The 26,246-nt window shown below is 40.5% G+C and overlaps 1 protein-coding gene across 1 annotated transcript in view; it reads left to right on the top strand.

Moving 5' to 3' along the window:
• Positions 1-26,246, top strand: part of LOC125458433 (cyclin-dependent kinase-like 4) — a 67,471-nt gene that overhangs the window by 32,265 nt on the left and 8,960 nt on the right. Inside the window, exons 6-10 of the mRNA XM_059650638.1 lie at positions 7,401-7,540; positions 10,328-10,416; positions 12,905-13,052; positions 18,699-19,075; positions 24,630-24,699. Of these exons, the coding sequence (XP_059506621.1) occupies positions 7,401-7,540; positions 10,328-10,416; positions 12,905-13,052; positions 18,699-19,075; positions 24,630-24,699 (824 nt within the window). The remainder of the gene's footprint in view (positions 1-7,400; positions 7,541-10,327; positions 10,417-12,904; positions 13,053-18,698; positions 19,076-24,629; positions 24,700-26,246) is intronic.

Below are 26,246 nucleotides of genomic sequence, written 5' to 3'. Positions count from 1 at the left end.
CAGATCCCTTCCTCTTTCTAAGGAGGACAGTTTCAACTTGTTCAATGCTCGTAACTGAAGTTTCTCATCCCTGCAACCATTCTTACAACTCACATCTACACTCTCTCCAATGCATTCACATCCTTCACATCATGTGATCCCCAAGCTGCACATAATGCTCCACCTGATGTCGAACAAGATACCAAGACTAAACCAAATATAGATAGGATGAACACCTCAAACGAGAAAGTTCCAGTAAATCTCTACAGTATACCATTGGGACGTGCAATGCCATTTGAGTTTCCTCTTGTTGAAATGACGGTTAACCCTTCAAGTCTGATCCAGCGGCTGCGATGTCTTGTGTAGTTGAATAGTTGGTGTTTTCATGTAAGATGAGCTCAATGTAACAACAGATTTTAGGAGAGAGAGAAGACTCCTGACTTTTGGTTGTGTAGGCATGGCAATTTAGCTGGCGAATTACAACAAACCATCACTTGTTTTGAGATGTCCTTCTCTCCTCACCCACTGGATAGAACTGTCTTCTAGATGATTCTAGATCTGATGTTACCATGTGACCTACACAAAAAGCTCAGTCATGTTTTGTTTGAGGCATTTGCAGTTTGAAGATAGTCCTTTTCCCACCTGCGGTTCTTAGCTTTTGTTACATTCAGTGCCTAATATTCATTCTCACAATGAATCATCAGTGAAGCTTTGTTATCTCCTGGGAAACAGTGAAACATTATTACATCGAGGATTGCCTAAATCAAGCCAGGTCAATCACAAATACAAGAGCAACAAGGTACTATAACTATAAAACCCTTGCTTTGCGCCTTGCCCATAGAAATTTCTGTTGTTTGACAAACAATCCCTTAAACAATCCCTATATCACCGAGTGAAGATTGCTTTTAATTTGCGCATATCTTGAGGATCCTCTTTTGCCATCTTTGGAGTGGAGTTTGAGTCTGACAACTACAATTCTGTCTGGCCTGGAGATATTTTGGAACGATCTTTTCCAAGGTTTTTTGAAAGAAAAATATTGTAGCCTTTGACACAGGTCTTCTTTAAATTACTTGGGTCATGTACTCCCTGCTTTACTGAAAAGAAATAAAATCTATATGTGTTCTCAAAGATAGTAAGAACTGCCGATGCTGGAGTCAGAGATAACACATTGTGGAGCTGGAGCAGTACAGCAGGCCTGGCGGCATCGGAGGAACAGGAAAGCTGATGTTTTGGGTTGGGACCCTTCTTCAGAAATGGGGGAGGGGGAAGCGAGCTCAGAAATAAATAGAAAGAGGAGGGGTGGGGCTGCGGAAGGTAAGTGGGATGGTGATAGGTATGTGAGAGATAATGGGAACTGCAGATGCTGGAGAATCCAAGATAATAAAGTGTGAAGCTGGATGAACACAGCAGGCCAAGCAGCATCTCAGGAGCACAAAATTGCGAAGCTGGATGAACACAGCAGACCAAGCAGGGTCTAGGCCCGAAACGTCAGCTTTTGTGCTCCTGAGATGCTGCTTGGCCTGCTGTGTTCATCCAGCTTCTCACTTTATTATCCTGGTGATAGGTATGTGCAGGCAGGCAATGGTGGGGATTGGTCAGTGAGTGGATAGGTGGGAGAGAAGATGGACAGGTTGTGTCAGGTCAAGGAAGTGGGGATGAGAGGAAGTGCTGGTCATGGGATGAGGTTGGAGTTTGGGAGATTTTGAAGCAGGTAAAGTCCACATTTAGGCCATTGGGCAGCAGGCCCCCAAGACGGAAAATGAGGTGCTGCTCTTCCAGTTTCCTGGTGGCATCGTTGTGACACTGGAGGAGGCCTGGAATAGACATGTCACTCAGGGAGTGGGAGGAGGAGGTGAAATGGTTTGCGACAGGAAGGTGTTGCCGTTTGTCGCGAACAGAGTGCAGGTGTTCTACGAAGTGGTGAGACCAAGCAGAGGCTCATCCCATGCCCAACCCTCGCTCTCATCTCCGCCTCCTTGACCTAACACAACCTGCTTATCTTCTTTCCCACCTATCAGCTCCTCCCCCCTCACTAACCAATCCCCACCACTGCCTACCTGCACTCACTTATCACCATTCCACCTACCTTTCCCAGCCACACCTTTCCTCTATTTATTTCTAAGCCCCCATTCCCCATTTCTGAAGAAGGATCCTGAACCGAAACGTCAATTTTCCTGCTCCTCTGATGCTGCCTGGCCTGCTGTGTTCCTCCAGCTCTACACTGTGTTATCTCTATATATGTTCATTTGTTTGTAGAAACAAAAGATAGAGAAATGCAGACAATTTTATTTTACACTCATGCAGATGGTGGTTGCAATGTAGCTCCCGAGTATCTTCTAGTTACCTGCTATTTCAGGAAGTATTTCCTTCTCTTTTTCCCAGCTTTTATTACACTTTGCATTCCTTTTTGCCTTCGGACTTTATTAAACTCTCTATTTGCAGCATTTTTATTTAGTCAGGTTTGGAAAGAATGTGCCAGGCAAGTTCAAAATTAAGTCAATCATTGTTATTTACTGAGAAACATTTATTGTTCTTTTGCCAGATTTAAACCCTTTAGATTGTCTCGGCAATTTGATCCCTCACTGGGCCTGGGTCAAAGTCCCTTTTACAAGGGTATCGTTATAATCCTGCTGAGGCTCCAGGAAGAAATTTTGGGATTCCTGTCGAGTATGGTTACTGCTTAGTTCTCAGTTTCTTGATTTTTTTTGGGGTGGGGGTCAATAATTCCCCCAGTTCAGAGAATTCCCCTTTCCCTCCAAGTCCTCAATTTTGGCTTTTAACTCATGAACTATTTTAATAAAGTCAAGGTTAAACCCAAGTTCAGGGGATCCTATTTTGACAGCTGTTTTCTGTGTTTCCACACTGAGAGCAGTGGTTAACGTCCGGACTGTGTGAACACAGATACTAGTTTGAACCGTATGTCAGCGATGGTTAACACTTTAGGGTCATTCTGTAATCCTAATCTTTTCTTTGGCTAAACTAGCTTTGGGAATTCTGTTTCTTTCAACTCACATAGCTTAAGTTAATTCCTTACAACAACCAAGTGATTTCCCTCAGGCTCTTCAACTAAGTTGGGCATCATCCTCATTGTCTGTTAGCTTGAAAGGGCAATAATCAGTACCTTCATTCTATTAGTTTTTATTTCACTACTTCAACTTTTATGGCTTGTACTGCCCCCTTTAGGTCTTGTACTGTTTATCAGCTAGATGAACTTTGCAGAACCTTGCTAAGGTTGTTCAAATTGTTCAGCCTCTCTGGGCTGTTTCTCGATTTTTGGGGAGGTAATGTTTTACAGGCCGCAAGGTCATTTCCATGTAGAAAGTTTTCCTTTGCATGGTTATGCTTGATATTACAAACATCCTGTAAAAAGTTCAATTGTTAAGTGAATTTTCCTCAATAGCACCATTTCGTCAAGCACTTGTGACATTGTAGTTGTGTTTGGGAAATGTTAACAAAGACGAATATTGAAAAAGATGGGTCTTGTGTCCCTACCTCTTGAGTCAGAAAGCTCCAGGTTTAAGTCTCACCTTAGGGTGTAATGACTATGGAAGTATGTGATAACAGGTTGATTGCAGATTAAACTACTTGATTAAAACTACACAAACAGATGGGAATGTATTTATTTCTAACCTACACCAAATAATCTGCCAATCAAAACTATTCAGCACAGAGTTCTCTTAAACTCTAAACAGCTGCTTGAGCCTATTATTTTCATGTTTAATGAGAACAAGGGGTGAGTACAAGACATGAATTAAGTACCATCATCATCACTGGAGAAGTAGATACAGACAGACTAATGGGCTAAAGAAGGACAAGTCCCCTGGTCCTGATCATTTGCATCATAGGATTCAAAAGAAGGTAACTTCAAAGACTGGATACATTGGTTGTAATTTTCCAAAAATCTTTGGATTCTGAAGAAGTGCCAGAGGATTGGGGAACTGGACCTTATTCCAAAGAGTGGGAAGTTAAAAGCAGGTACTGACAAATTGATTGGCCTAACTTCTATTGTTGGAAAGATATTAGAATCAATTATTAAGGAAATAATAGCAAAATCACAATCTTAACCAAAAACAAAAACAGCATGACTTCGTAGAAAGGGAATCGTGTCTGACTAATTTGTTAGTTTTTTTAAAGAAGCCTCAATTAAAGTGGATAGAGGGGAACCAATAAATGTGTTTTATTTGGGCTTTCAGAAGGCTTTTGACAAGGTACCTCACAAAGGTTGATTTGTAAGTGAAGAGACAATGATAGAGTATCAGTATGGATAGGGAATTGGTTCACAGGCAGGGAACAACGAGTGGGGATAAAGTTTCAGGTTGGTGACCTGTGACCAGTGGTGTTTCACAAGGATCAGTGCTGGGATCACAACTGTTTACCAAATATATTAGTGACTTGGAAGAAGGAAGCAAATGTACTGTAGCCAAATTTGTACACATTATAAAAGTTCCAAGCAGGATGTAAATAGTTTACAGAGAGACGAAAACAGAAGTTGCTGAAAAAGCTCAGCAGGTCTGGCAGCATCTGTAAAGAGAAATCAGAGTTAATGTTTCAGGTCCAGGAACTCTGTCCTGGGGAAAGGTCACTGAACCTGAAATATAAATTCTGATTTCTTTTCACTGATGCTGATAGACCTGCTGAGCTTTTCCAGCAATTTCTGCTTCTGTTTCTGAGTTACAGCATTCACTGTTCTTTCGGTTTTTATTTGGTTTACAGAGGGATATTGACAAGTTAAGGAAGTGGGCAAAAATTTGGCAAATGAACTATAATGTGAGAAAGTGTGTGAAGTTGTTCATTTTGGAAGAGAGAACAAAAGAACAGAATATTATTAAAATGGAGGAAAAATGCAGAAAACTATAATGCAAGGGAACTCGGTTGTGGGGGGGCACTTTATACACATCACAGAAAGCTAGCACACAAATGCAGCAGGTATTCAGGAAGGCTAATGAAATGTCAGCCCTTGTTTCAAGGGGATTTTAGTATAACAATAGGGAAATTTTAGTGCAATGAAACAAGGTGCTGTTGAGACCACGTCTGGGCTACTGTGAGCAGTTTTCAACCGTTTATTGAAGGAAAGATATAATTTCATTGGGGGTAGTTCAGAGAAGGCTCATGAGAATGATCCCTAGGACAGAAGGATTATCTTCTGAACAAAGGCTAAACAAGTTGGGAGTTCAGAAGAATGACAGGGGATCTCATTGAAACATATCGGATTCTTTAGGGGCTTGACAAAGTAAATGCTGAGAGAACATTTCCTGTCATGGGAGAGTCTAGGACCAGAAGGCAAAGTCTTAGAATAAAAGGAGGCACATTTAAGACTGAGATGGGGAGGAATTTATTTTCTATTACCACAGGCACCTATTGGGACAGAGTCGTTGTGTATATTTAAGGCTGAGATAGAAAAATTCTTGATTATTTGGGCAATCAAGGTTCACAGGGAAAACACAGGTAAGTGAATATGAGGAATGTCTGATTGGACATGATCCTATTGAATCATGGAGTAGGCTATCCTGTTACTTTTACTTATGGCATTATGGTAAATTAGAAATCCAACAAACACAGGGACCTGTTCAAAGCAATTGTGCACCATGTCAGTAAGGCAAACAATGATGTGGTTCCTTAATCAATTAGATCAAAGAATTGTTCATGATCAGCTCAAGAGTCTGAACCAAGAAGTGGAAACAGTTAATTTGCATTCAAAGTGAAGTCAAATTAGGTGAAGAAAGCAAAATAAAGAAAGGATTAGAAAGATAAAAAGATTGAAAGCAAATGTTAAAATATATTTAAATTTCATTATCTTAAATATCTGCATTCTTAAATCTTTGAAATCTCTAATCTAACGATGGGTAGTCTAAGTAAAATCTGAAGAAATGAGACTTGAAGTTTTCAAGTGTTCACTTCTAGTGGCAGTGAGGTTGTTCAGGAGTGATAGAAGACTTACTGCACTGTTAAAAGATACTTGCAGTAGAGTAGCCAATACCCAACTATATCTGATGCTGCTTGCATGACAATGCTGCTTGGCCTGCTGTGTTCATCCAGCTCTATGTCTAGTTATTTCAGAAGCCTTCCTGCTCCTCTGATGCTGCTTGGCCTGCTGTGTTCATCCAGCTCTACCCCTAGTTATCTCAGATTCTCCAGCGTCTGCAGCTCCTACTTTCTCTGACCCAACTATGTCTGTTGGGTTTCAAGTGTATTTGTAGGATGGATTTTGGAGGATATGTAATCCAAGCCCCTACCTAAAGATTGATCAGTAGCTTGCAGGCATGAAATCTCACCACCCACAGGCACAACACTCAGGGAGACATTAATCAGTGCAGAGGGGACCTTCCATACTCAGGAACAACAGGTGCCCACTGTTGGGATTACAACCAGCCCTCATCAAAAAGCGAAGCTGTCTCCTGGAGTTCAGCTGAGTTTGAGGATTTTGTGTGGGCATGGTTGGAGACGCCAGCAAGGGAGTAGTGGGAAGGTGGGAGGTGGATGCGGTTTGGATGAAAGAAAATAGTGGGAATGGGCAAATAAGTCATGGCCCTGATGGGCACAGGGGTACCCCTAAAGAAAGCAAATCCCTTCTTTCTCAAAGCAGATTGTGCTGTCAAAGCCGCTGCTCTGTCCCACTTCCCAATTTCTCTACAGATTGTAATTTTTGTGGTAGATGTGGATTGGTGCCTCTAAATGGCTGTTAATGATCTATTAGCTTCCAAAGACCTTACGCCAGTTGGGCTGCCTTAACTTATCTGATCTAATTTATTTTACATGCTCTCCACTTTCAAATATAATAGAGGAGTGTAAGATTCAGCCCTATGAGGCAAATGCAGCAATTTCACGCAATTTAAAATATTTGGTGGGAATCTGACGGAGAGGTGACATTTGTGGTATACTTTTGGAGGAATATCACATGTCAGACAGCAATGTCTGGATTTCCATTTTTAGCTGTGTATGTGCTATGACCAGAAGTGGATGTCTGACTTTTAAATAATAATGAGCACTGTTAACCTGACTGTAATTTCTACAGCAAAACCTAGTTCATGAGCTACAAACCACAGGGAGTAAAATATAGCATTATAATGTTTAAGTGCTATGTCAATACAGATAAATACAAAGCTCTCTCTTACAGAATAAAAACCAAAAGAACTGTGGATGCTACAAATCAGGAACAAAAACAAAGTTGCTGGAAAAGCTCTCCAGGTCTGGCAGCATCTGTGGAGGAAAAAGTAGTGTTAACATTTCAGGTCTGGTGACCCTTCCTCAGAACATTCCTGACGATCCAAAACACTAACTCTGTTCTTTCCTTTACTGATGCTGTCAGACCTGCTGAGCTTTTCCAGCAACTTTGTTTTTGTGCCCTGTCGTACAGTATCATTTGTTGCAGTTGACTAACGTCTGAGCTGCGTTATTCAATTTGTGCTATTTATTTTACTCAGGAAATTTAACACCACGCCTCAAGAGTCTTTTCAGCAAAAATCCTACATTTGCTGGGGTATGCCTACCGGATGTCCAAAGACCTGAATCACCAGAGAAAAGACTGTTAAGGTGTAATCCTTTGTTGACTGTGCTGGTAAAGGTAACATGGAGAGAGAGTCAATTATTATCAGTTACTCGAGGCATGTGCGCTGCGATTATTCGATTTTCTTAAAAAGGGAATTTAACCCCTTCCAAGTCCATTTTGGTTGCACCCTCCCCCTCTCTCTTGAACCTCCTCTTCACCTTTAGTGTTATTACATTGCCCTTAATGAGCTCTGAGTGTAAGTTGAACAGTTGGAGATACGAGTATTTTAATGGTGTTTAACAAATGAAGAATATCATTGGTGATTTAATCGTGGGAAAAGATGTTTGGCCATATGTAATAGAACTTCCGGATATATAAATAAGAGAAAACTTAACATTTTCCCACTTTATACCCATTTGCAAACTTTTTGCCCACTTACTTAACCAATCAATATCACTCTGTAACCTGTTTGTATCCTCGCTGTCCCATTTATTTTTGTACCATTTGAATCTTTGGCCACAGTACATTTGCTTCCTTCCTCCAAGACAGTAATATATGTTGTAAACAGTTACGGTCTGATCAATAATCCCTGTGGAACCCCATTAGTCGCAGGGTTACCGTATGCTTTATTGGTATTTTTTGGTCAGATATTGTTGTGCGCTGATGTGCTGTGCTTTTCAATTATTGAGGGTGATGTTATTTCAGGAGCCTCCTTCTCCAATGAATTGTTGATTTGTTCACCATCATTCATGATTGGATGTGGTAGAACAACAGAGTTTTTTGATTTGTTTTGAACTGTATAAAAACTAAAAGAACTGCAGGTACTGTAAATCAGAACTGAAAGTAGAAAAGCTCACCAGGTCGGGTAGCATCTATGGAGAGAAATCAAGGTAACATTTCAAGGCCAGAAACCCTTCCTCAGAGCTCAACCGGAAAGTTAACTAGTGTGTGTCCATAGGTGCTGCGAATCCTGCTGAGCTTTTCCAGCAATTTCTGTTTTTAGGGGGAAGTTTTGATCTGATTCATTGATTGTGAAATTGTTTAACTCTATCTGCCACTTGCTACTTATGCTGTTTGACATTCACATCGGCTGTTGTGTTGCTTCATCAAGGTGATAGCTCACTTTTAGGCATTCCTGATGCTGTTCTTAGCCCTCCTGCAGTCTTTACACCCCTGCTTGATGGTAGTGATAGAGTGGAGTATTCCGGGCTATTATGTTGCAGATTGTATTGGAGTATGATTCTGCTGCTGATGTTGGCCCATGGCATCTCATGCACGCAAAATCTTGAGTTACGCACTCTGTTTGGAGCTTATCCTATTTAACACAGTGACAGTGCCACACAACACAATGTAACGTCTTCTCAATGTGAGGAAGGGAGTTTGTCTCCACAAGAACAGTGCAATGGTTATTGTTACCAATGCTGTCATGACAGATGCATCCACCTCAGGCAGATTGATGAGGATGAGGTCACATATATTTTCTCGCTTGTTTATGCCCTCACTATCTGCTGTATCCCCAGTCTATCAGCAATATCTGTTAGGATTTGACCAGCTTCATCAGTACTGATACTGTCAAGCCAAACCTGGTGATGGACATTGAAGTACCTCACCCAGAGTGTATTCCACAATCTTGTTACCCTCAGTGTTTCCTTCAAGTGTCATTCAACATAGAAGAATACTGAGTCATCAGTCAAGTGAAGGCGGTATGTGGTTATCAATAGGAGGCTTCTTTGCCCATGTTTGACCTGATGCCATGAAAATCCATTTCCTGTTATCATTAAGCACTTAATTACAGATTATTGTTGAATCGATCATCTGCCATGGTAGGATTCAAACCCCGGTTGCTAGAACATTATCTGGGTTTCTGGATTACTCCTCCAATAGCAATATCATCAAACACTAACGCATTACATCTTCTACAACTTCAGAATGTACTAAATGGGCTCAACAGCCAATGAAGTACTTTTTAAGTGTAGTCACTGTTGTATTGTAAGAAATTCAGCTGTCAATTTATGTCCAGCAAGGACCCACAAATGGTGAAACGGCAATGATCAGACCATCTTTATTTCTGTGATGTTGATTAAGGGATAGGTACTAGCCATGACACAAGGGATAACCCACCCATTCTTCTTCAAAACAGTGTCACATGATTTCTTATGCCTACCTATTTGTGTACATGAGGTTAGCATCCCATCTGTTTTTAAAGAGCAAGGATTTAATTAGCTAGGAACCAGTTGTATGTGTACCAGTTCCAGTGGAAAACATTCCCATCTACATTGGAGAATCAGCTGTTGTGCGTAATGTGACACTGGCCCAAGGACTCTTTTCTAGCTTGCAGCATGACAATTGAATGAAAGACAAATAACTCTTAGATTTCCGAGCCAAAATTGTGATTATTTCAAATATCCTGTAACCCGAAGACATTCAAAACATATAACAGCTCCAGAAGATGGCGCATCTGACAGGTCAGCACTCCCTCAATATTCCTTTAGAGTAGCTGAAGTAGTTGTGTCCAATTTGTGGGTTTGAATATATGACCTTCAGACACGGAGGCTAGGGCTATACCCAATGAATAACTGCAGGAGCTATTGAGGAGCTTTGCAAATCCACTTTTTTTAGCTCTCATAAAATGAGATTCTCCTTCCAATATGAAATAAGATATCATCTTTGAAATTAATTCTGTGATGATTCCTGATTAAGAAACTTGAAATCCTAGATATTTAACTACAACTAATTTTGGGTACCAGACTAAATTACTTAGGCTGGTTTGATTATTGCAATTTCGGTTTTTGGTCCCTCAGTAACTGAGAGACAGTTACAGGTTTTTCTTGACAGATGTATCGATTTATGATACTTTCACAGAAATGCTTACAAATGGACCCGGACAAGAGATCGTCATGCACTGAGCTGCTGAAAGCTGAATATTTCACAGCAGATGGATTCTCAGAGAAGTGAGGACTTTTTCATTCAGAGAAATAGTGATTTTTACTGGATATTTGTAACATTGCAGATTATTTTTCTCATAGTTTATTGCATAAGGATTCATACATTCATGGACATGTAAGACATAATGCACAGTTAGGCTGATTTGTACCTGGCGGATTATTCTCCTTCAACCACTGACCCACTCAGTATAAATGTGGATCTTAAGCTGCCAGCTCAGAAGTTGGATTCCCTACTGTGGTAACATGCTGGAAACAGCTTGAATTGGTCCAGAATAGAAGCCTCCCATTTGGGAGGAAGTCCCACCCTCGTGAGCAGCTGACCAATCTGATCAGCGTTGGTTCTTCCTCATAGTGTCTGAAGATTCAGTACGTGTGGCCTAGCCTGCATCATCCCAAGAGTAAGTTATCTAAAGGCTCACTCTCTCACATGACTTCTCAAAGTCAAATGACAGAGATGTGACAGTAGCTTATTTGTTCAGCTTGGTATTGGTATGTTTGTGCTGCAGATTAATATTATGTGTTATTAAAATGGTGATATAAGTTGCTTCTTCATGTCAGGGTCTGCACAGGGGGTTTTGGATTTCAGGACTGTTGGGGCTGGTTCTGGAAGAAATGGAACCTGTATAAACCAAAAAAGTTGTCTTTCAGCAGGGATGTCAGGGTCCACTTGTGCTATTGAGGAGGATGTAAACTAACTTTGCAAAGAGATAAGCACCCGAGTGTAGATGCAGTTGGGAGGGAAGAAAAGTTTGAGACTCAACGCAGAAAATTAGTAAAGCATGTGGAAAACAATGGAAATAAAAGCTAGAAAATAAGTGAGAAAGGAATTGCTAATTAATGGTATATATTACAATGCAAATTGTTTGGTTGAAATGGCAAATGTGCTGAATGTGTAGAAAAACACTTGAAAGTGTGATATTGCAGCTGTTACAGAAACTTAGCTCAAAGGAGGACAGGATATACAGTTCAGCATTCCTGGCTATAGGGTTTTCAGATGTGATAGAAAGGAGTGAGAAAGAAAAGAGCATCACAATATTAGTTGCAGACACACAGCTGTGAGCAGGAATGATATGTTAGAAGGATTATCAAATGATACCAGGTAGATTGAAATGAAAAACAAAGAAAGGACAGTCACGCTGGTGAAAGTACACTGTAGACTCCCAAACAGTCAGAAGGTGATAGTAAAACAAATTATTAGGCAAATTTCTGATAAGTACAAAACAAATCCATTAACAATAGTCGTGGATCTGCAATGACCCCAGTATTGACTAGAATCGGTGTAGATTATAGTGAATGCAGAATTCCTAGATTGTTTTCAGGAAACTACTTTTTGTTGGCCTATGGAAAATGCAACGAGAGAAGTAACAGTTCGGATTTAGTTTTATGGAATGAAGTGGGATGGGGTAAGGGTTCTCAGTGGGATAACATTTAAGTGACAAATATCATAATTTGCTTAGATTATATGTAGTTATGGAAGAAAAATGACAAAGGTAGGCCAGGAGGAGAAGTTCTCAAATGGGGCAAAGACAATTTTAATAAGCTGAGATGTCATTTATCAGAAGTGGACTGTAAATAGTTAGTTTAAGTGAAAGATTAAAAAAGAACATATTGAGGAGGTTCAAGGAAAATGTGTTCCTAGACAAAAAAAGCGCAAAGTTACCAAATTCAAAGCTTCCTGGATGTTGAAGGACATGCAGGTAAGATAAAACAATAAAAGGAATCTTACATCTGTTACTCAAGACCAGTACCCTAGAAGCCTAGAGGAATACGGAAAGTACAGTGATGACATTAAAGAGGAAATCAGAAAGGCAAAGAGTGCATGAAAACAATTTTTTCTTTTTTATTCATTCACAGGATGAGGGTGTCGCTGACTAAACAACATTTATTGCCTATCCCTAATTACCCAGACGGCAGTTAAGAATCAATCCTTTTGCTGTTGGTCTGGAGTCACATGTTGGCCAGACCAGGAAAAGATGGCAGTTTCCTTCTCTAGAGGACATTACAGAATCAGATGGGATTTTGCTGACAATTGGCAATGGATTCATGGGTACCATTAGATTCTTAATTCCAGATATTTATTGAATTCAAATCCCACAAGAAATTTTACAAGGAAAAGTCAGTCCTTTTGTTGAGTAAGTGGACCGCATTGCACAAATAACAAAGGAAGGAATAGGGCATACGGTAACTAGTGTGTGACTGAAAATGATGTAGTTATGCTTCACAATGAACAGGTTGGGTTTGCTTTCACAAAACTATAGAATAAAGCTGTTGGGGCAAGGGAAAGGTTTAGCGGAGAGCAGTGACTTTGTTTCAGTGAATGAGGCTGGTTATTGGTTTCCTCAATAAATATTTTTTAAGAAATGAAATCACCAAAAATAGATGCGTTCATTATGGAAGTTTATTGTGATTGAATGACAATCATAGTAATAATAAATCACAAGAACTCTGAGGTTTGTTTGCAGGATCCTTTGAAATAATTGGTTGTATTTTGCAGATTTATACCAGAGATTCAAGCTCAAGTTCTTAAGGATATGAAAGATAATCCACTTTTAGTCAGAAAACGTAAAAACATCAGCAAAGAAATTATTGAATGTGAAAAAGCAATGTTAACTGTCAAACAAGGTGCTAAAAAGCATGGAAAGGTGAGAATTTTGGGGTTGCTTCATGAGATTATTATTCCAACACATTGAAAGGGTGAATATTCACTGACACTATTTTAAAAAGCACTGAATGGGCGAAGAGTTGGATACTGCTACCCCATTGTTGGGATGTAGGATTATATTCCATTTACCTATGTCCAAAAAGCTCAACTGCAATATAATACAAGCTTAGAAGTTCCCAAATATCAATGGAATTACGCCTGCAATAAGCCCAACTAACTCCAGAAAACTTAGTAACACAGAGCATTGATTGACCTGCAAAGTGACTGGTGACAAATGCCAGATAATGATTGTCTCCAATAAGAAATAATTTATCCATCACCCCATGATACTCAATGGCACTACCTCGCTTAATTCCACACTATCATTATCCGGGGGGCTATCATTGACTAGAAACTCAATTGTTCTAGCAATGTAATTTCATGGAACGATTCAAAAGCTAGGAATACAGTAGTGAATAACTCACCTCCTGGTTCACCAAATTCTGCCCACCATGTAGAATTCAGAGAGCAGTGGAATACATCTCATTTGTCTAGATGGCTGCAGCTCCAACAACACTCACAAAGCTTGACACCATCCAGGACAAAGCAGCTGGCTTGATTGGAACCATATTGACAAACATTCACCACTGATACTCTGTAGCAGCAGTGTGTACCACCTAAAAGATGCACTGCAGAAATTCACCAATGATCCTCAAACAGCACCTTCAAAATTCATGAAATCTTCTATCTAGAAGGATAAGAGCAGCAGATACATGGGAACATTACCACCTACAAGATCTCCTCCAAACTACTCACCATCTGGCTTATTTCACTGTTCTTCAGTATCATTGAGTCAAATTTCCGGAATTGGCTCCCTAATGGCATTATAGTTATACCTACACTAAACGCACTGTAGCAGTTCAAGAGACAGTTCGCCTCCACAATTTCAAGGCAGCTAGTGATGGCTAATAAATTCTGACCAGCTGCACCCATGGCCCACATGTGAATATAAAAAGAAACTCCCTACTGCTTCGGCTCAGACAACCCAAACTTGGCAGGCATTGACTTGCATAGTTGTTGCCAGCAAAGTCCTCAGTGACTGTTTAAGGTGAGAGGTGAAAGATTTAGAAAGGACCTGTACCATGTTCTTCTCCCCCTATATTTTGAAATTCAAATCCCTGATTATAATATACGTTTTGTTGGACCTCGCCCAAAGATAACAATGAAAAGGTTATCTTGAAGTATTTTCATTTTCTATCAATGTTTGCTCTTATCGCTATTACCATATTACAATAAGCACAGTGATGCTCATCACTTTATTCCATGCAGACCCATTTTGACCAGGGAAATAATTTTCCCTTACTTTCCATCTTGATAAAGTGCCCACTGAAACATTGTTCTTTGGAGCCATGTAAATGATCCTAATTTTTATGGCTATAATATTAAACTCTCTAATAAGATAGTCTTCAGTTTCTGGGCAAAAATCTCTCCAGAAAATCTAAAGATTATCTATGTAAGTTCCTGCAGAGCTGTTACTTATGCAAACATTGATTTTCCATACAGCTAACATGAGACTCATTGTCTGATTCTTCACAGTTGAAAATTTGCATTGACTTGCGTTTACAAGTTGAGAAGAATAACCAGCCTTTTGAGGCAATTCCCATTGACAGATACATTGACCTGTATCAATATTGCTCAACGGGCAGTTTGAATGACTTTTCATAATTTGATGTGCTAAAACCAGTGTGGTTTTTAACCACAGCTTTAAAATTTTCGACACACCCTTGAAATTCTTTTATCCTTCAAATATTTGCCTCTCTTCAACTAAGATACTGAAGGAACAATAAAGTGCCAAGATTCCAATAAAATCCTCTCGAGCCACATAATCACAGAATTTCAAGTTTTGTCTTGGGCACACAAAAGTCCAAAGCAGTCCTTCTTTTTGCTTTTCTACATGCTCTTTGACCTTGTCTCTTGCAGTGCACCAAGACTTTTGCTTTGGCAATCCACTTTTATGCAGATTTTTCTCAAAATTACTTCTTTGTAGCTGATCAAGCAGCTCATTCAAGTAGCAAAGATTTTCTTCCTAGATTTGACTGAACACAGCCAAGTAATCTGTATAGATAATGCGGTTACTTAATCCATCCACAGTTTTGTTGATTAAGTCATTGGAAATTTGCTCAACCTATCTTAAAAAAATTACTTTTACAGAACTAACCCACAACGCTCCTGAAATTCAAATCTTAAAGTACGGTATATACATTATATAGATAGAAACATGAAAAATAGGAGCAGGACTCAGCTATTCAGTCTTGTGAGCCTGCTCGATTATTCAATATGATTGTGGCTGATCACCCAGCTCTACTCCCACTTTCTCCCGATACCTTTTGATCTTTCTAGTCCTAAGAACTGTCATGTTCTTGAAAACATCCAATGCTTTGGCCTCAACTGCCGTCTCACAGTGTCAGGGATCCAGGTTCAATCCCACCTTCAGGTGACTGTCTATGTGCAGTTTGCACATTGTCTCTGTGACTGTGCAGGTTTTTTCCAAGTCTTTCGGTTTCCTCTCACAGTCCAAAGATGTGCAGGCTGGGTGGATTGGCCATGCTTAATTGCCCGTAGTGTGCAGGGATGTGCAGGCGAAGTAGATTATGGGGATAGGTAGAGGTGTGGATCTGGGTGGGATGCTCTTCGGAGGGTCAGTGTGGACTCAGTGGGCCAAGTGGTGCTCTTCCACACTGTGGGGATTCTGTGATTCTAAATGCATTCAGGCAAAAGAGTCACTAGGGAGAAAATAAAGCCCCTTAAAGTTCAGTGTGGCCGTCTATGTATAGAACCGCAGGGAGTAGTTGTGACATGAAAGCAATATTTCGCACCAGTATTTACTGTGGACCAGAACATGGAAGTTAGCAAGCGCGGGGAAATAAATAGTGACGTCTTGGAAAGAGTTTATTTTACAGAAGAGGAGACACTAAATCCTAGGACCTGATCAGGTGCTTCTCAAAACTTTGTGGGAAGCTAGGAAAGAGATTCCTTGGCCCTTTGCTGAGATACTTGTATCATCGATAGCCATGGGTGAGGTGCTGGAAGACTGGAGGTTGGCTAATGTGGCGCCCCTATTTAAGTAAGGCTGTAAGGAAAAACAAGGGTACTACAGATCAGTGAGTCTTACTGTCAATAATGGGTAAGTTGTTGGAGGGGATTCTGAGGGACAGGATTTATTCATGTGGAAAGGCAAGGACTGATTAGGGACAGTCAACATGTCTTTGTGGGAAATCATGTCTTAGTAACCTGATTGTGTTTTTGAGGAGTTGACAAAGAAGATTGATGAAGGCAGAGTGGTAGACGTTGTCTATATGACTCAGCAAAGTGTTCGACAAAGTTCTGCACGGTAGACTGGCTAGTATGGTTAGATCACATGGGACCTAGGGGAGCTGGCTAATTGGATACAAAATTGGCTTGAAGGAAGGAGACAGAGAGTGGTCATGGAGGGGTGCTTTTCGGACTGGAAGCCTGTGACCGGTGGTGTGCCACAATGATCAGTGCTGGGTCCACTGCATTTTGTTATTTACATAAATGATTTGGAAGTGAATATAGCAGGTATGATTAGTAAGTTTGCTGAAGACAGTAAAGTAGATGGTGTCATGGGAAGTGAAGATAGTTGTCTCAGGGTACAACAGGACCTCCAGTATAGGAGCAAAGAGGTCCTTCTGCAGCTGTACAGGGTCTTGCTGAGACCGCACCTGGAGTATTGTGTGCAGTTTTGGTCTCCCAATTTAAGGAAGGACATACTTGCTATTGAGGGAGTGCAGCATAGGTTCACGAGGTCAATTCCCAGAATGGCGGGACTATCATATGTTGAAAGATTGGAGCTACTGGGCTTGTATACACTTGAGTTTAGAAGGATGAGAGGGGATCTGATTGAGACGTATAAGATTATTAAGGGATTGGACACTCTGGAGGCAGGAAGCATGTTTCCGCTGATGGGTGTGTCCAGAATCAGAGGACACAGTTTAAAAATAAGGGATAGGCCATTTAGAACAGAATTGAGGAAAAACTTCTTCACCCAGAGAATGGTGGATATATGGAATGCTCTGCCCCAGAAGGCAGTGGAAGCCAACTCTCTGGATACTTTCAAGAAAGAGATGGATAGAGCTCTTAAAGATAGTGGAATCAAGGGTTATGGGGATAAGGCAGGAACAGGATACTGATTGTGGATGATCAGCCATGATCATAATGAATGGTAGTGCTGGCTTGAAGGGCCGAATGGCCTACTCCAGCACCTATTGTCTGTTGACCTTGATCAGATGGGCCAATAGGCCAAGGAGTGGCAAATGCAATTTAATTTAGATAGATGTGAGCTGTTGCATTTTGGTAGGGCAAGCTAGGGCAGGACTTAGACCCTTAATGGTAAGGCTCTGGGGAGTGTTGCTGGATAAAGAGACCGTGGGGCACTGGTGTATAGTTCCTTGAAAGAGGAGTCTCATGTAGACAGGGTGGTGAGGAAGGTCTTTAGCATGCTTGCCTTTATTGGTCATGATACTGAGTGTAGGAGTTGGGAGGTCATGTTGTAGTTGTAGAGGACGTTGTTGAGGGCACTTTTGGAATACAACATACGATTCTGGTTGCCATGCTATTGGAAGGATGTTGTTAAACTTGGCAGGGTGCGGAAAATATTTACAAGGCTGTTGCTGGGACTGGAGGGTTTGAGCTATCGGGAGAGGCTGAATGGGCTGGGGCTGTTTTCACTGGAGTGTTAAAAGCTGAAAGGTGATTTACAAAATCATAAGGGGCAGGAAGAGGGTGAATAGCCAAGGTCTTTTCCCTGGGGTGGGAGCATTGGTTTCAGGTGAGAGGTGAAAAATTTAAAAAGGACCTGAGGGGTAATTTTTTTCACACAGAGGATGGTGCATGGCTGGAATGAGCTGCTAGAGTAAGTGGTGGAAGCTAGTACAATTATGACATTTAAAAGGCATCTGGGTGGGTATATGAATAGGTCGGGTTTAGAGGGATATTGGCTAAATGCTGGCAAATGTGACTCATTCAGATTGGATTGTTTGGTTGGCACGGATGATTTGGACTGAAGGGTCTGTTTCCGTGCTCTGTGACTTCATAACATTACACGTAAAGTTTGTAATTTCAAACCGAGTTAAATGAGTAGGCTTGATATTTTAATAGGCATTTTGTGAATTCTTAAATTAAGAACAATTATGGGATTTGAGCTGTCAAATCAAGAAACATCACAAAGTGGCATCTCTGTTCAGTATCCGGCCCCACCACAACTCAGATCAGGAACATGGCAGCTTCAGAAAAATAAGGCCTTGTACTTCATTGCAATAGAAATAACATACATTCCTACAAGAATGCACTTCGTATCAATCTAAACCTTTACTTTGTGTCTGCAATAGAATGTCAATTGCTTTTGCTTTACAGAAGATGTCAGACTTTTTTACTCACAAATGACATAGGCACCATTTATTTTATGACACTTGAGTGCTTCAATATTTGAAAGCAAAAACTTATATGTTCCAATGGCTTGTGCTTTTAACTGGATAAAATAAATTCAAAAAGCTCCAAAATATTTGGTGGTGCCTAGCTTATTATTTTACATTTCACAAACATGCGGAACAAATTTATTTTAATGTAGGATGTCACAAAGGACAAGGAGCCTAAAAGCAGGAAATACCAACGGAAGAGCGTAAAAGCAGAAACAACAAAGGCCGAAAAAGTGGACAATCCAATTGTATGGAAATCCTCTCTGATGCCTCAAGAAGCCATCCAGGGAAATTCTTCAGAAGGAACTGAGGGGAAGCATACAGGAACGGAAGGGAAGAATACTAACTGTAATAAAACAAATTCAGCAGTCACTTCTGTCAGGGATTTGAACAATAGTGAGGAAGCTCTAAACTCTGCGACAGCAGCCAGCATCCCTCCAATTGGCATGCATAGTGGAATGACTACTTCAGCAGTTTCCAGCAAAAATATCAGTACTGACACCAATGATACTTCAATGTCAAACTCAAGGTAATTACTCAGGAAATATAATTTAAAATATTTGTATGGTCATTAATAATATACTAGCCCATGGATAGATTCTTCTGTGAGACTATATTAAAAATCTTTTCTGCATTGCTTAGTTGAAGCCACAGCTGTTAGTTTGGCAAGGTTTTCCAGTGACTTGCAGTTGTTTTTACTTTGGTCGCGTTAAGTATACTGGTAAGGAGCAAAGTGCAATAAAACCTACATAAAATAGTCCCTTTTTGACTGTGACCATGGAGAGTGCCTTACAGAGGAAGTACTGAGTTAATAGTTTGAGAAAAAGTCATACTCACAGTCAGACAGACAAAATCCTTAGGCAATGCTTTGTGGCATAATGTTTTATTACCATATCTATAAATAAAACATTTGCTTCTGGGGCCAGGAGTTTTAGGACAATGGAGTTCCCCTTCTGGAATCTGATTAGCCAACAGCTTTCTACTCCCTGAAGTGTCAGATGCTTGGGTAGATTTGCTGGGCTTTGCAAGCAATCCCAGAATCTAACTCCAGGGAATTCAGGACAAAGTAAGTGTGGTCCTTTCAGAGCTGAAGCAGAGGTGAGTAACAGAATAGTGGGCAGAGGGTGGAGTGAGGAAGTGGGTGACGAGGCTAGGGGACGTGACGTCAAAGAGGGAGCATTAGCAGGTCTGGTTGAAGAACACTCAGTGTTGAAAGGAAGCATTTTTTGGCCTACCTTCCATCTGAGGCCTGAACAAGATCAATTTCCAAGTTTACCCCTTGCCCCTGGGCCCCTCCCACCAAGCTGAAAACCAAGACTGGGTGGCAAACAGCCTCTCAGTAACCATAATTTGCCACATTAGGACATTATTGGGACAAGGCTGGGCAGGAGGAGCTGAATGGGCTAGGCCACATCTATTCCACTGTAAAACTGTCGAGAGGTTGGAGTAGGTGAGAGGCAATTAGGGTGGCCACACAAGGAATTTTAAATCCTTCCCCCTCACCCCATCACCACCAGCAGCAAATCTGCTAATGGCAGACTATAAAATTCTGCCCAGAAACAGAACAGTTCTGAAGAAGGGTCACTGGATCCAAAATGTTCACTGTGCTTTGTCTCCATAGATACTGCCAGACCTGTTGAGTTTCTCCAGCAATTTCTGTTTTTATTTCAGATTTCTGACATCTTCAGTTGTTTTTTTTAAATAAAACTCTGCCATTTGTTTTTCAATGGCAGGCACATGTTGCAGAAACATATCACTGTTCTTATTACTACCTGGAGCTTGCCCCTTTTTTTACTGGTTTAGTCAGCATTTCACTGTCATCTAAGTATAAACTAAGTCTTAATTTAACCCTATTATGTATTGTGGGGAAGCTGTTACCTCAATGGGGAGAGTCCAGGGCCAGAGATGATAGCCTTAGAATAATGGGTCAGACATTTATGGCAGAGATGAAAGGAATTTCAGCTCTTTGAGGTGAATCTATGGAATTCTTCTTCACCAGAAAGAGCTGGTGTGGCTAGCCCATTATTTTTATTCTTTAATCTTTATTTATTCATTTGTGGGAAATGGGTGTTGTTGGCTGACGAGCGTTTATTGCCTGTCCCTCATTGCCCTTGAGAGGGTGATGGTGAGCTGCCTTCTTGAACCACTGCAGTCCACCTGACGTGGGTTGACCCACATTGTCATTACGGAGGGAATTCCAGGATATTGGCACAATCACAGTGAAGTAATAGCGATATATTTCCAAGTCAGGATGGTGAGTAGCTTGGAGGAGAACTTAAATGTGGTGGTGGTCCCATATGTCTGCTGCCTTTGTCCTTCTAGATAGAAGTGGTTGTGTGTTTGGAAGGTGCTGTCCGAGGATCTTTGGTGAATTTCTGCAGTTCGTCTTGTAGATAGTACACACTGCTGCTACTGAGTGTTGGTGGTGGAGATGGTACATGCTTACGAATATAGGGTCAATCAGGCAGTCTGCTTTGTCCTGGATGGCATCAAGCTCATTGAGTGTTGTTGGAGCTGCATTCACCAAGGCAAGTGGGGAGTATTCCACCACACTCCCGACTTGTGCTTTGTAGATAGTGGACAGGCTTTGGGAGTCAGGAAGTGGATTATGTGCCTCAGTATTCCTAGCCTCTGACCTGTTGTCGTATCGACTGTGTTTCTGTAATGAGTCCAGTTTAGCTTTTAGTCAACAGTAGCCCCCAGAATGTTGATAGTGGAGCATTCAGTGATGATAACACCACTGAATATCAAGGGGCAGAGATTAGATTGTCTCTTATTGGTGATGATCACAGCATAGCATTTATGTGTTGCGAATGATACTTGCCAGTTGTCAGCCCAAGCCTGGATATTGTCCAGATCTTCTTGCATTTGAACATGGACTGCTTCACTTTCTGAGGAGTCACAAATAGTGTTTAGCATTGTGCAAGCGTCAGCAAACATCTCCAGTTTGGACCTTATATTAGAAAGGTGGATATATATGAAGCAGATGATGTTTGAGCCTCATTCAGTTTCCGAGGAAGTCCTACAGACATATCCTGGAGCTGAGATGACTGCCTGCCAACAATCATGACCATCTTCCTATGTGTCAGGTATAACTGTAATGGCTGGAGAGTTTGTTCCCTGATACTCAGTGATTCCAGTTTTGCTAGGGCTCCTTGATGCCACACTCAGCCGAATGCAGCCTTGATGTCAAAGGCTGTCAGTCTCACTTTCACCCCTGGAATTCAGCATTTTGTTCTTGTTCAATTAAGGCTGTAATTATGTTAAAAACTGAGTGGCCCTGACAGAATCCAAATTGGCCCTAACTGAGCATGTTATTGTTGAGCAGGGCACTGCTTGATTACACTGTTGATGACACCTTTCATCACTTTACTGACGATCGAGAGCAGACTAATGGAGCGGTAATCGGCCAGGTTGGATTTGTGCTGCTTTTTATGCACAGGACATACTTGGGCAATTTTCCACATTGCAAGGTAGATACCAGTGTTAAACTGTACTGGAACAGCTAGGCCAGGGGATAAGCAAGTTCCGGAGCACAGGTCTTCATGACTATTGCCCGAACGTTGTCAGGGCCAGTAGCCTTTGCAGTATCTAGTATCTTTGTATATTCAAGGCTGAGTTAGACAGATTTTTAATTAGCAAAGGAACCATGGATAATTGGATAAAGGAGGGAGAGTGGAGTTGAGAACTATCGGATCAGCCATAGTTTCACTGAATGATGGAGCAGATTTGACGGGCTGAATAGCTTACTTCTGCTCCTATATATTATGGTCTCATAAGCTGTACACGTTGGGAGTGAATGTTCTCTGAACTGTTTCTAATCCAACTAAAGTGTGAAGCTGGATGAACACAGCAGGCCAAGCTTTTGTGCTCCTGAGATGCTGCGTGGCCTGCTGTGTTCATCCGGCTTCACACTTTATTATGTTGGATTCTCCAGCATCTGCAGTTCCCATTATCTCTAATCCAACTATATCATTTTTCAAACAAAGTAGCCAAGACCGTACAGAGTACTTTAAATGTGGCCTCACTAATACTCTGTACAGTTGCAATTTTCTATTCCATTTCCCTTGCAAAAAAAACACAAACACCCCACAGAGCTATTCGCCCGTAAAGTCCCTGGAATGTTTAAAGTAATATTTATTGCTGTACAAAACACACTTGCTCATTGTAATATTTTCTGATACCAAACTCAACAACATTTTGAAAAACAGTTCAGTTGTTTATGGTTTGCAATCCAATTGAGTTCATCGAGATAATTCTTTGTAAAACCTAGCAGTCTGTGTGTCAACTTTAAAAACATAGATTTGTAAAATTAAGAAAGAGGTCTAGAGTCTGAATTTATATTTGTTTGTGGGGATTGGTGAAAAATAAATCACTGTTCCACTTTGGCTCCATGATAGATACATAATTGCTTAGACATTCTGAAAATGTACTTCCGTTTCACCTACTGGTGAGTACAGCCACTTATCAATGTCACATTTCTCTTTGTGACATTTATTATCATCCCTTCATTTGAATTTAGATGTTTAAACCCAGCCTCTTCCAAAAAATGGACTACTTTGTGCAATTACTCAGTGGAAATGGGATTGCAAGTTCTGTTCAAAATGGCCTCTAAATAAACTTTTACCTCATAAATTGATATAAACCCCCAAGTCTCCAGTATTTGGCTGACATATGGATGAGTTATTTGAAGGGGTAACACAGTCAGGATAAAGGTGGACCTGCAGAAATACTATATTTGGAATTCCAGAAGGCATTTGGTAAGTTGCCACCTCAAATGTTATTGCATTAAAAGCTCATGAGGTAAGAGGTGCCCTATAGTATGGATAGAAGATTGGCTGCCTGGCTGGCTCAAAACAGACATAAATGCGTCCTTGTCTGATTGACAGGATGTGATGAGTGAAGTCCCATGGGGTCCAAATGCTTACAATTTGCGTCAAAGATTTGGCTGAGGGGAGCAAAGGCAAGGTATCTAAATTTGCAGATGAGTTCCAAGGGAGTGGGAAAGTATGTTGTGAAGGAGCCATAAGGAGCCTGCGGACAGATAAGGGCAGTTTGAATGAGTGGGTAAAAATCTGGCAGTTGGAGTATAATGTGGAAAAATGTGAAGTTGTTCACTTTGACAGGGTGAATGAAAAAAAGTATTACTTAAATGAGTGATTTCAGAATTCTGGGTATAGAGTGATTTAGTTGTTCTGGTGCATGGTTCTCAAAACATTGGTATGCAGGTCCAACACATGGTTTGCTGTCTTTTATTGCAGAAGGAATTGAACATAAGAGTAAGGATGTTATGATTGAATTATACAAAGCATTGGTGAGATCAAGTCTTGAATATTTATGTTGGCTTGGTCTCCTTATTTAAGGAAGGATGAAAATGCATTGGAGGTTGTTCAGAGGAAGTTTACTAGGTTGATAGCTGGAATGAATGGGTTGTCCTATGAGATATGTTGGTCAGACAGGGTTTTTATCCACTGGAGGTTAGAAGATTGAGAGGTAACTTGATTAAATATACAACATCCTCCATGGTCATGACAATGTTATGGAAAAGATGTTTCCTCTTGTGGATCTGTTCAGAACCAGGGGCCACAGTTTTAAAATTAGAGGTCACCCTTGCAGGTTAGAGCTGAGGAGAATTTCTTTTCACTCTGAGGGTTGTGTGACTTTGGAACTCTGTCACAGAAGGCTGTGGAGACAGAGGCATCGAATATTTTCAAGACAGATGTTAGTAGAAACTTGTTAGGCAAAGGAATCAAAAGCTATTGGAAAGTAGATGGAAATGTGGAATTCAAAGCACAAACAGATCAGCCATGATTTTATTGTATGGTCTAGCAGGCTCAAGGGGCTGAATAGTCTTTTGTTTTAATCATTTGTGGGATGTGGGCTTCACTGGCCAACTTTTATTGTCTGTCCCAAGTTGCCCAAATGACTGCACGTAATTCATGTGCTTGTATTAACTTATCATAACAATTAGACTCCCATTGCTATGTACAAAGGCCACTGTTACCCTATCCCCTGTTTGGCTGGATTAGGTCAAAGACATATTTCTTTTTTGCTGAGAATATAAATTTGTAATTTGTTTTTAGGATGCAAGAAAAGGCGAAGGTGAAAGCAAGCTTTTGTAGCAGCCAGGCAGCAGAAATACTTGTAGCTCCAGTAAGTGATTAGATAATGTGCACTCGCATTATGAAAGCATGGTTAACTTTTCACTCATGAAGAATGTGTTTTAAAAGTGAAAGCGTATTTCCTCCATTAACTAATTAGGTGAAATACATATTTTGAAATAATGCAGTATCCTGCCTTAGAATCATTACTGCTTTAGTTTGCTAAATAAGCAAAGTAAATATAGTCCTTGATATAAAAGAGACAATAACTCTAAATAAGGCATTGGAATCATAAAAACTATATTATCTTTCCCCTTGTTTTATATTTATAATAACAGCGCACTGTAATCATTGTAATTTTCTTTGTACTTCTTAAGGGTTAATATTCTGCGAATCTTGAAACTTTTCACCATACAGATTTAGGCAGGATACTCACCTGCAACCTTTGCTGATGCTACCTTTGGTTTGCCCAGCAAAGGCATGGGATAGCAAACAGAGTGGGCCAGGAGGGGAATTTTCCATGAATAGATTCTCCTCTACTGACTGTTTCAACTTGATTGCAAGGTGAAGATCAGGGTTCAATATAAAATCTTTCTTTTACTTTCATGTATTATTCTGGCATTGTGTCTATTATGATCACCATAACACCAGATTGAAGTTTTTTTGACTTTTTCCCATCTTCAAATGTTTTTGTTCTCTCTCCTCCTGCCCTCAAAAATCCAACTTAATACCATTAGTCAGGCTAAGAGGTTGGGCTAAACAAGCAATTTCTGAACTTCTGTTGTTCAGAAATGTGACTTAAATTGTTTTCTTTTAATGTGCATAAATTAGCCAACTCTGACATTCTGATGATTTAAAAATGGTTTCTTAAATTTCTGGAATGGTGAGTTTCTCAATATAAATATCATGTAATTGATGCTGACAATGAAAAGAACTTTATACTTCAGGAATGGCAGCAAGCCTGAAACAGCAAACATAGTTTTGCGTTGTGTCTTACAGGGAATGGTCTAGGTTGCAGTCCCAGATTGTGACACCACAGCTTCCTTGAAGAAAGAAATCTGAATTGTTAGAGAAAACCCATCATCCACTTTCTTTATGGATATCTAGACAGACTGTTTACTGTGTCCACTCCACACAACATGCTCACTTTCACAATCACAAACAGTTCCATTTCAATACTGTATAACTGCTGTGTACGTGTCAAACAGTCACACATTATGCAGGCCTATGATTATTTTTCTGAGGAAGATATCTATCGTATCTTCCTGAGGAAGGGTCACCAGACCCGAAATGTTAACTCTGTTTTCTCCTCCACAGATGCTGCCAGTCCTGCCGAGCCTATCCAGCAATTATGTTTTTGTTCCATGCCTATTTTGTAACAGTTCCCATGGTTGACTAGTTTATTACCATTCAGTTTGAAGATTACATCTACTGAGAGTCTTGGGTTTCTGCCTTTGGTCTTACGAGATTTATTCTCAACCCAGAGATCTTTATCCTCAACCCCGAGGGATCCAGAGTGCAGGATTTGCATCCATTTCTTTCCCTTATTCATAAATTAGCATGGGGAAGAGTGAGGCATTGGAGATAGTTGAAAACAAG

This window comes from Stegostoma tigrinum, chromosome 13 (genome assembly GCF_030684315.1).
Source record: "Stegostoma tigrinum isolate sSteTig4 chromosome 13, sSteTig4.hap1, whole genome shotgun sequence".
NCBI classification, from domain to species: domain Eukaryota; kingdom Metazoa; phylum Chordata; class Chondrichthyes; order Orectolobiformes; family Stegostomatidae; genus Stegostoma; species Stegostoma tigrinum.
This window is presented reverse-complemented; position numbering and strand designations above follow the sequence as displayed.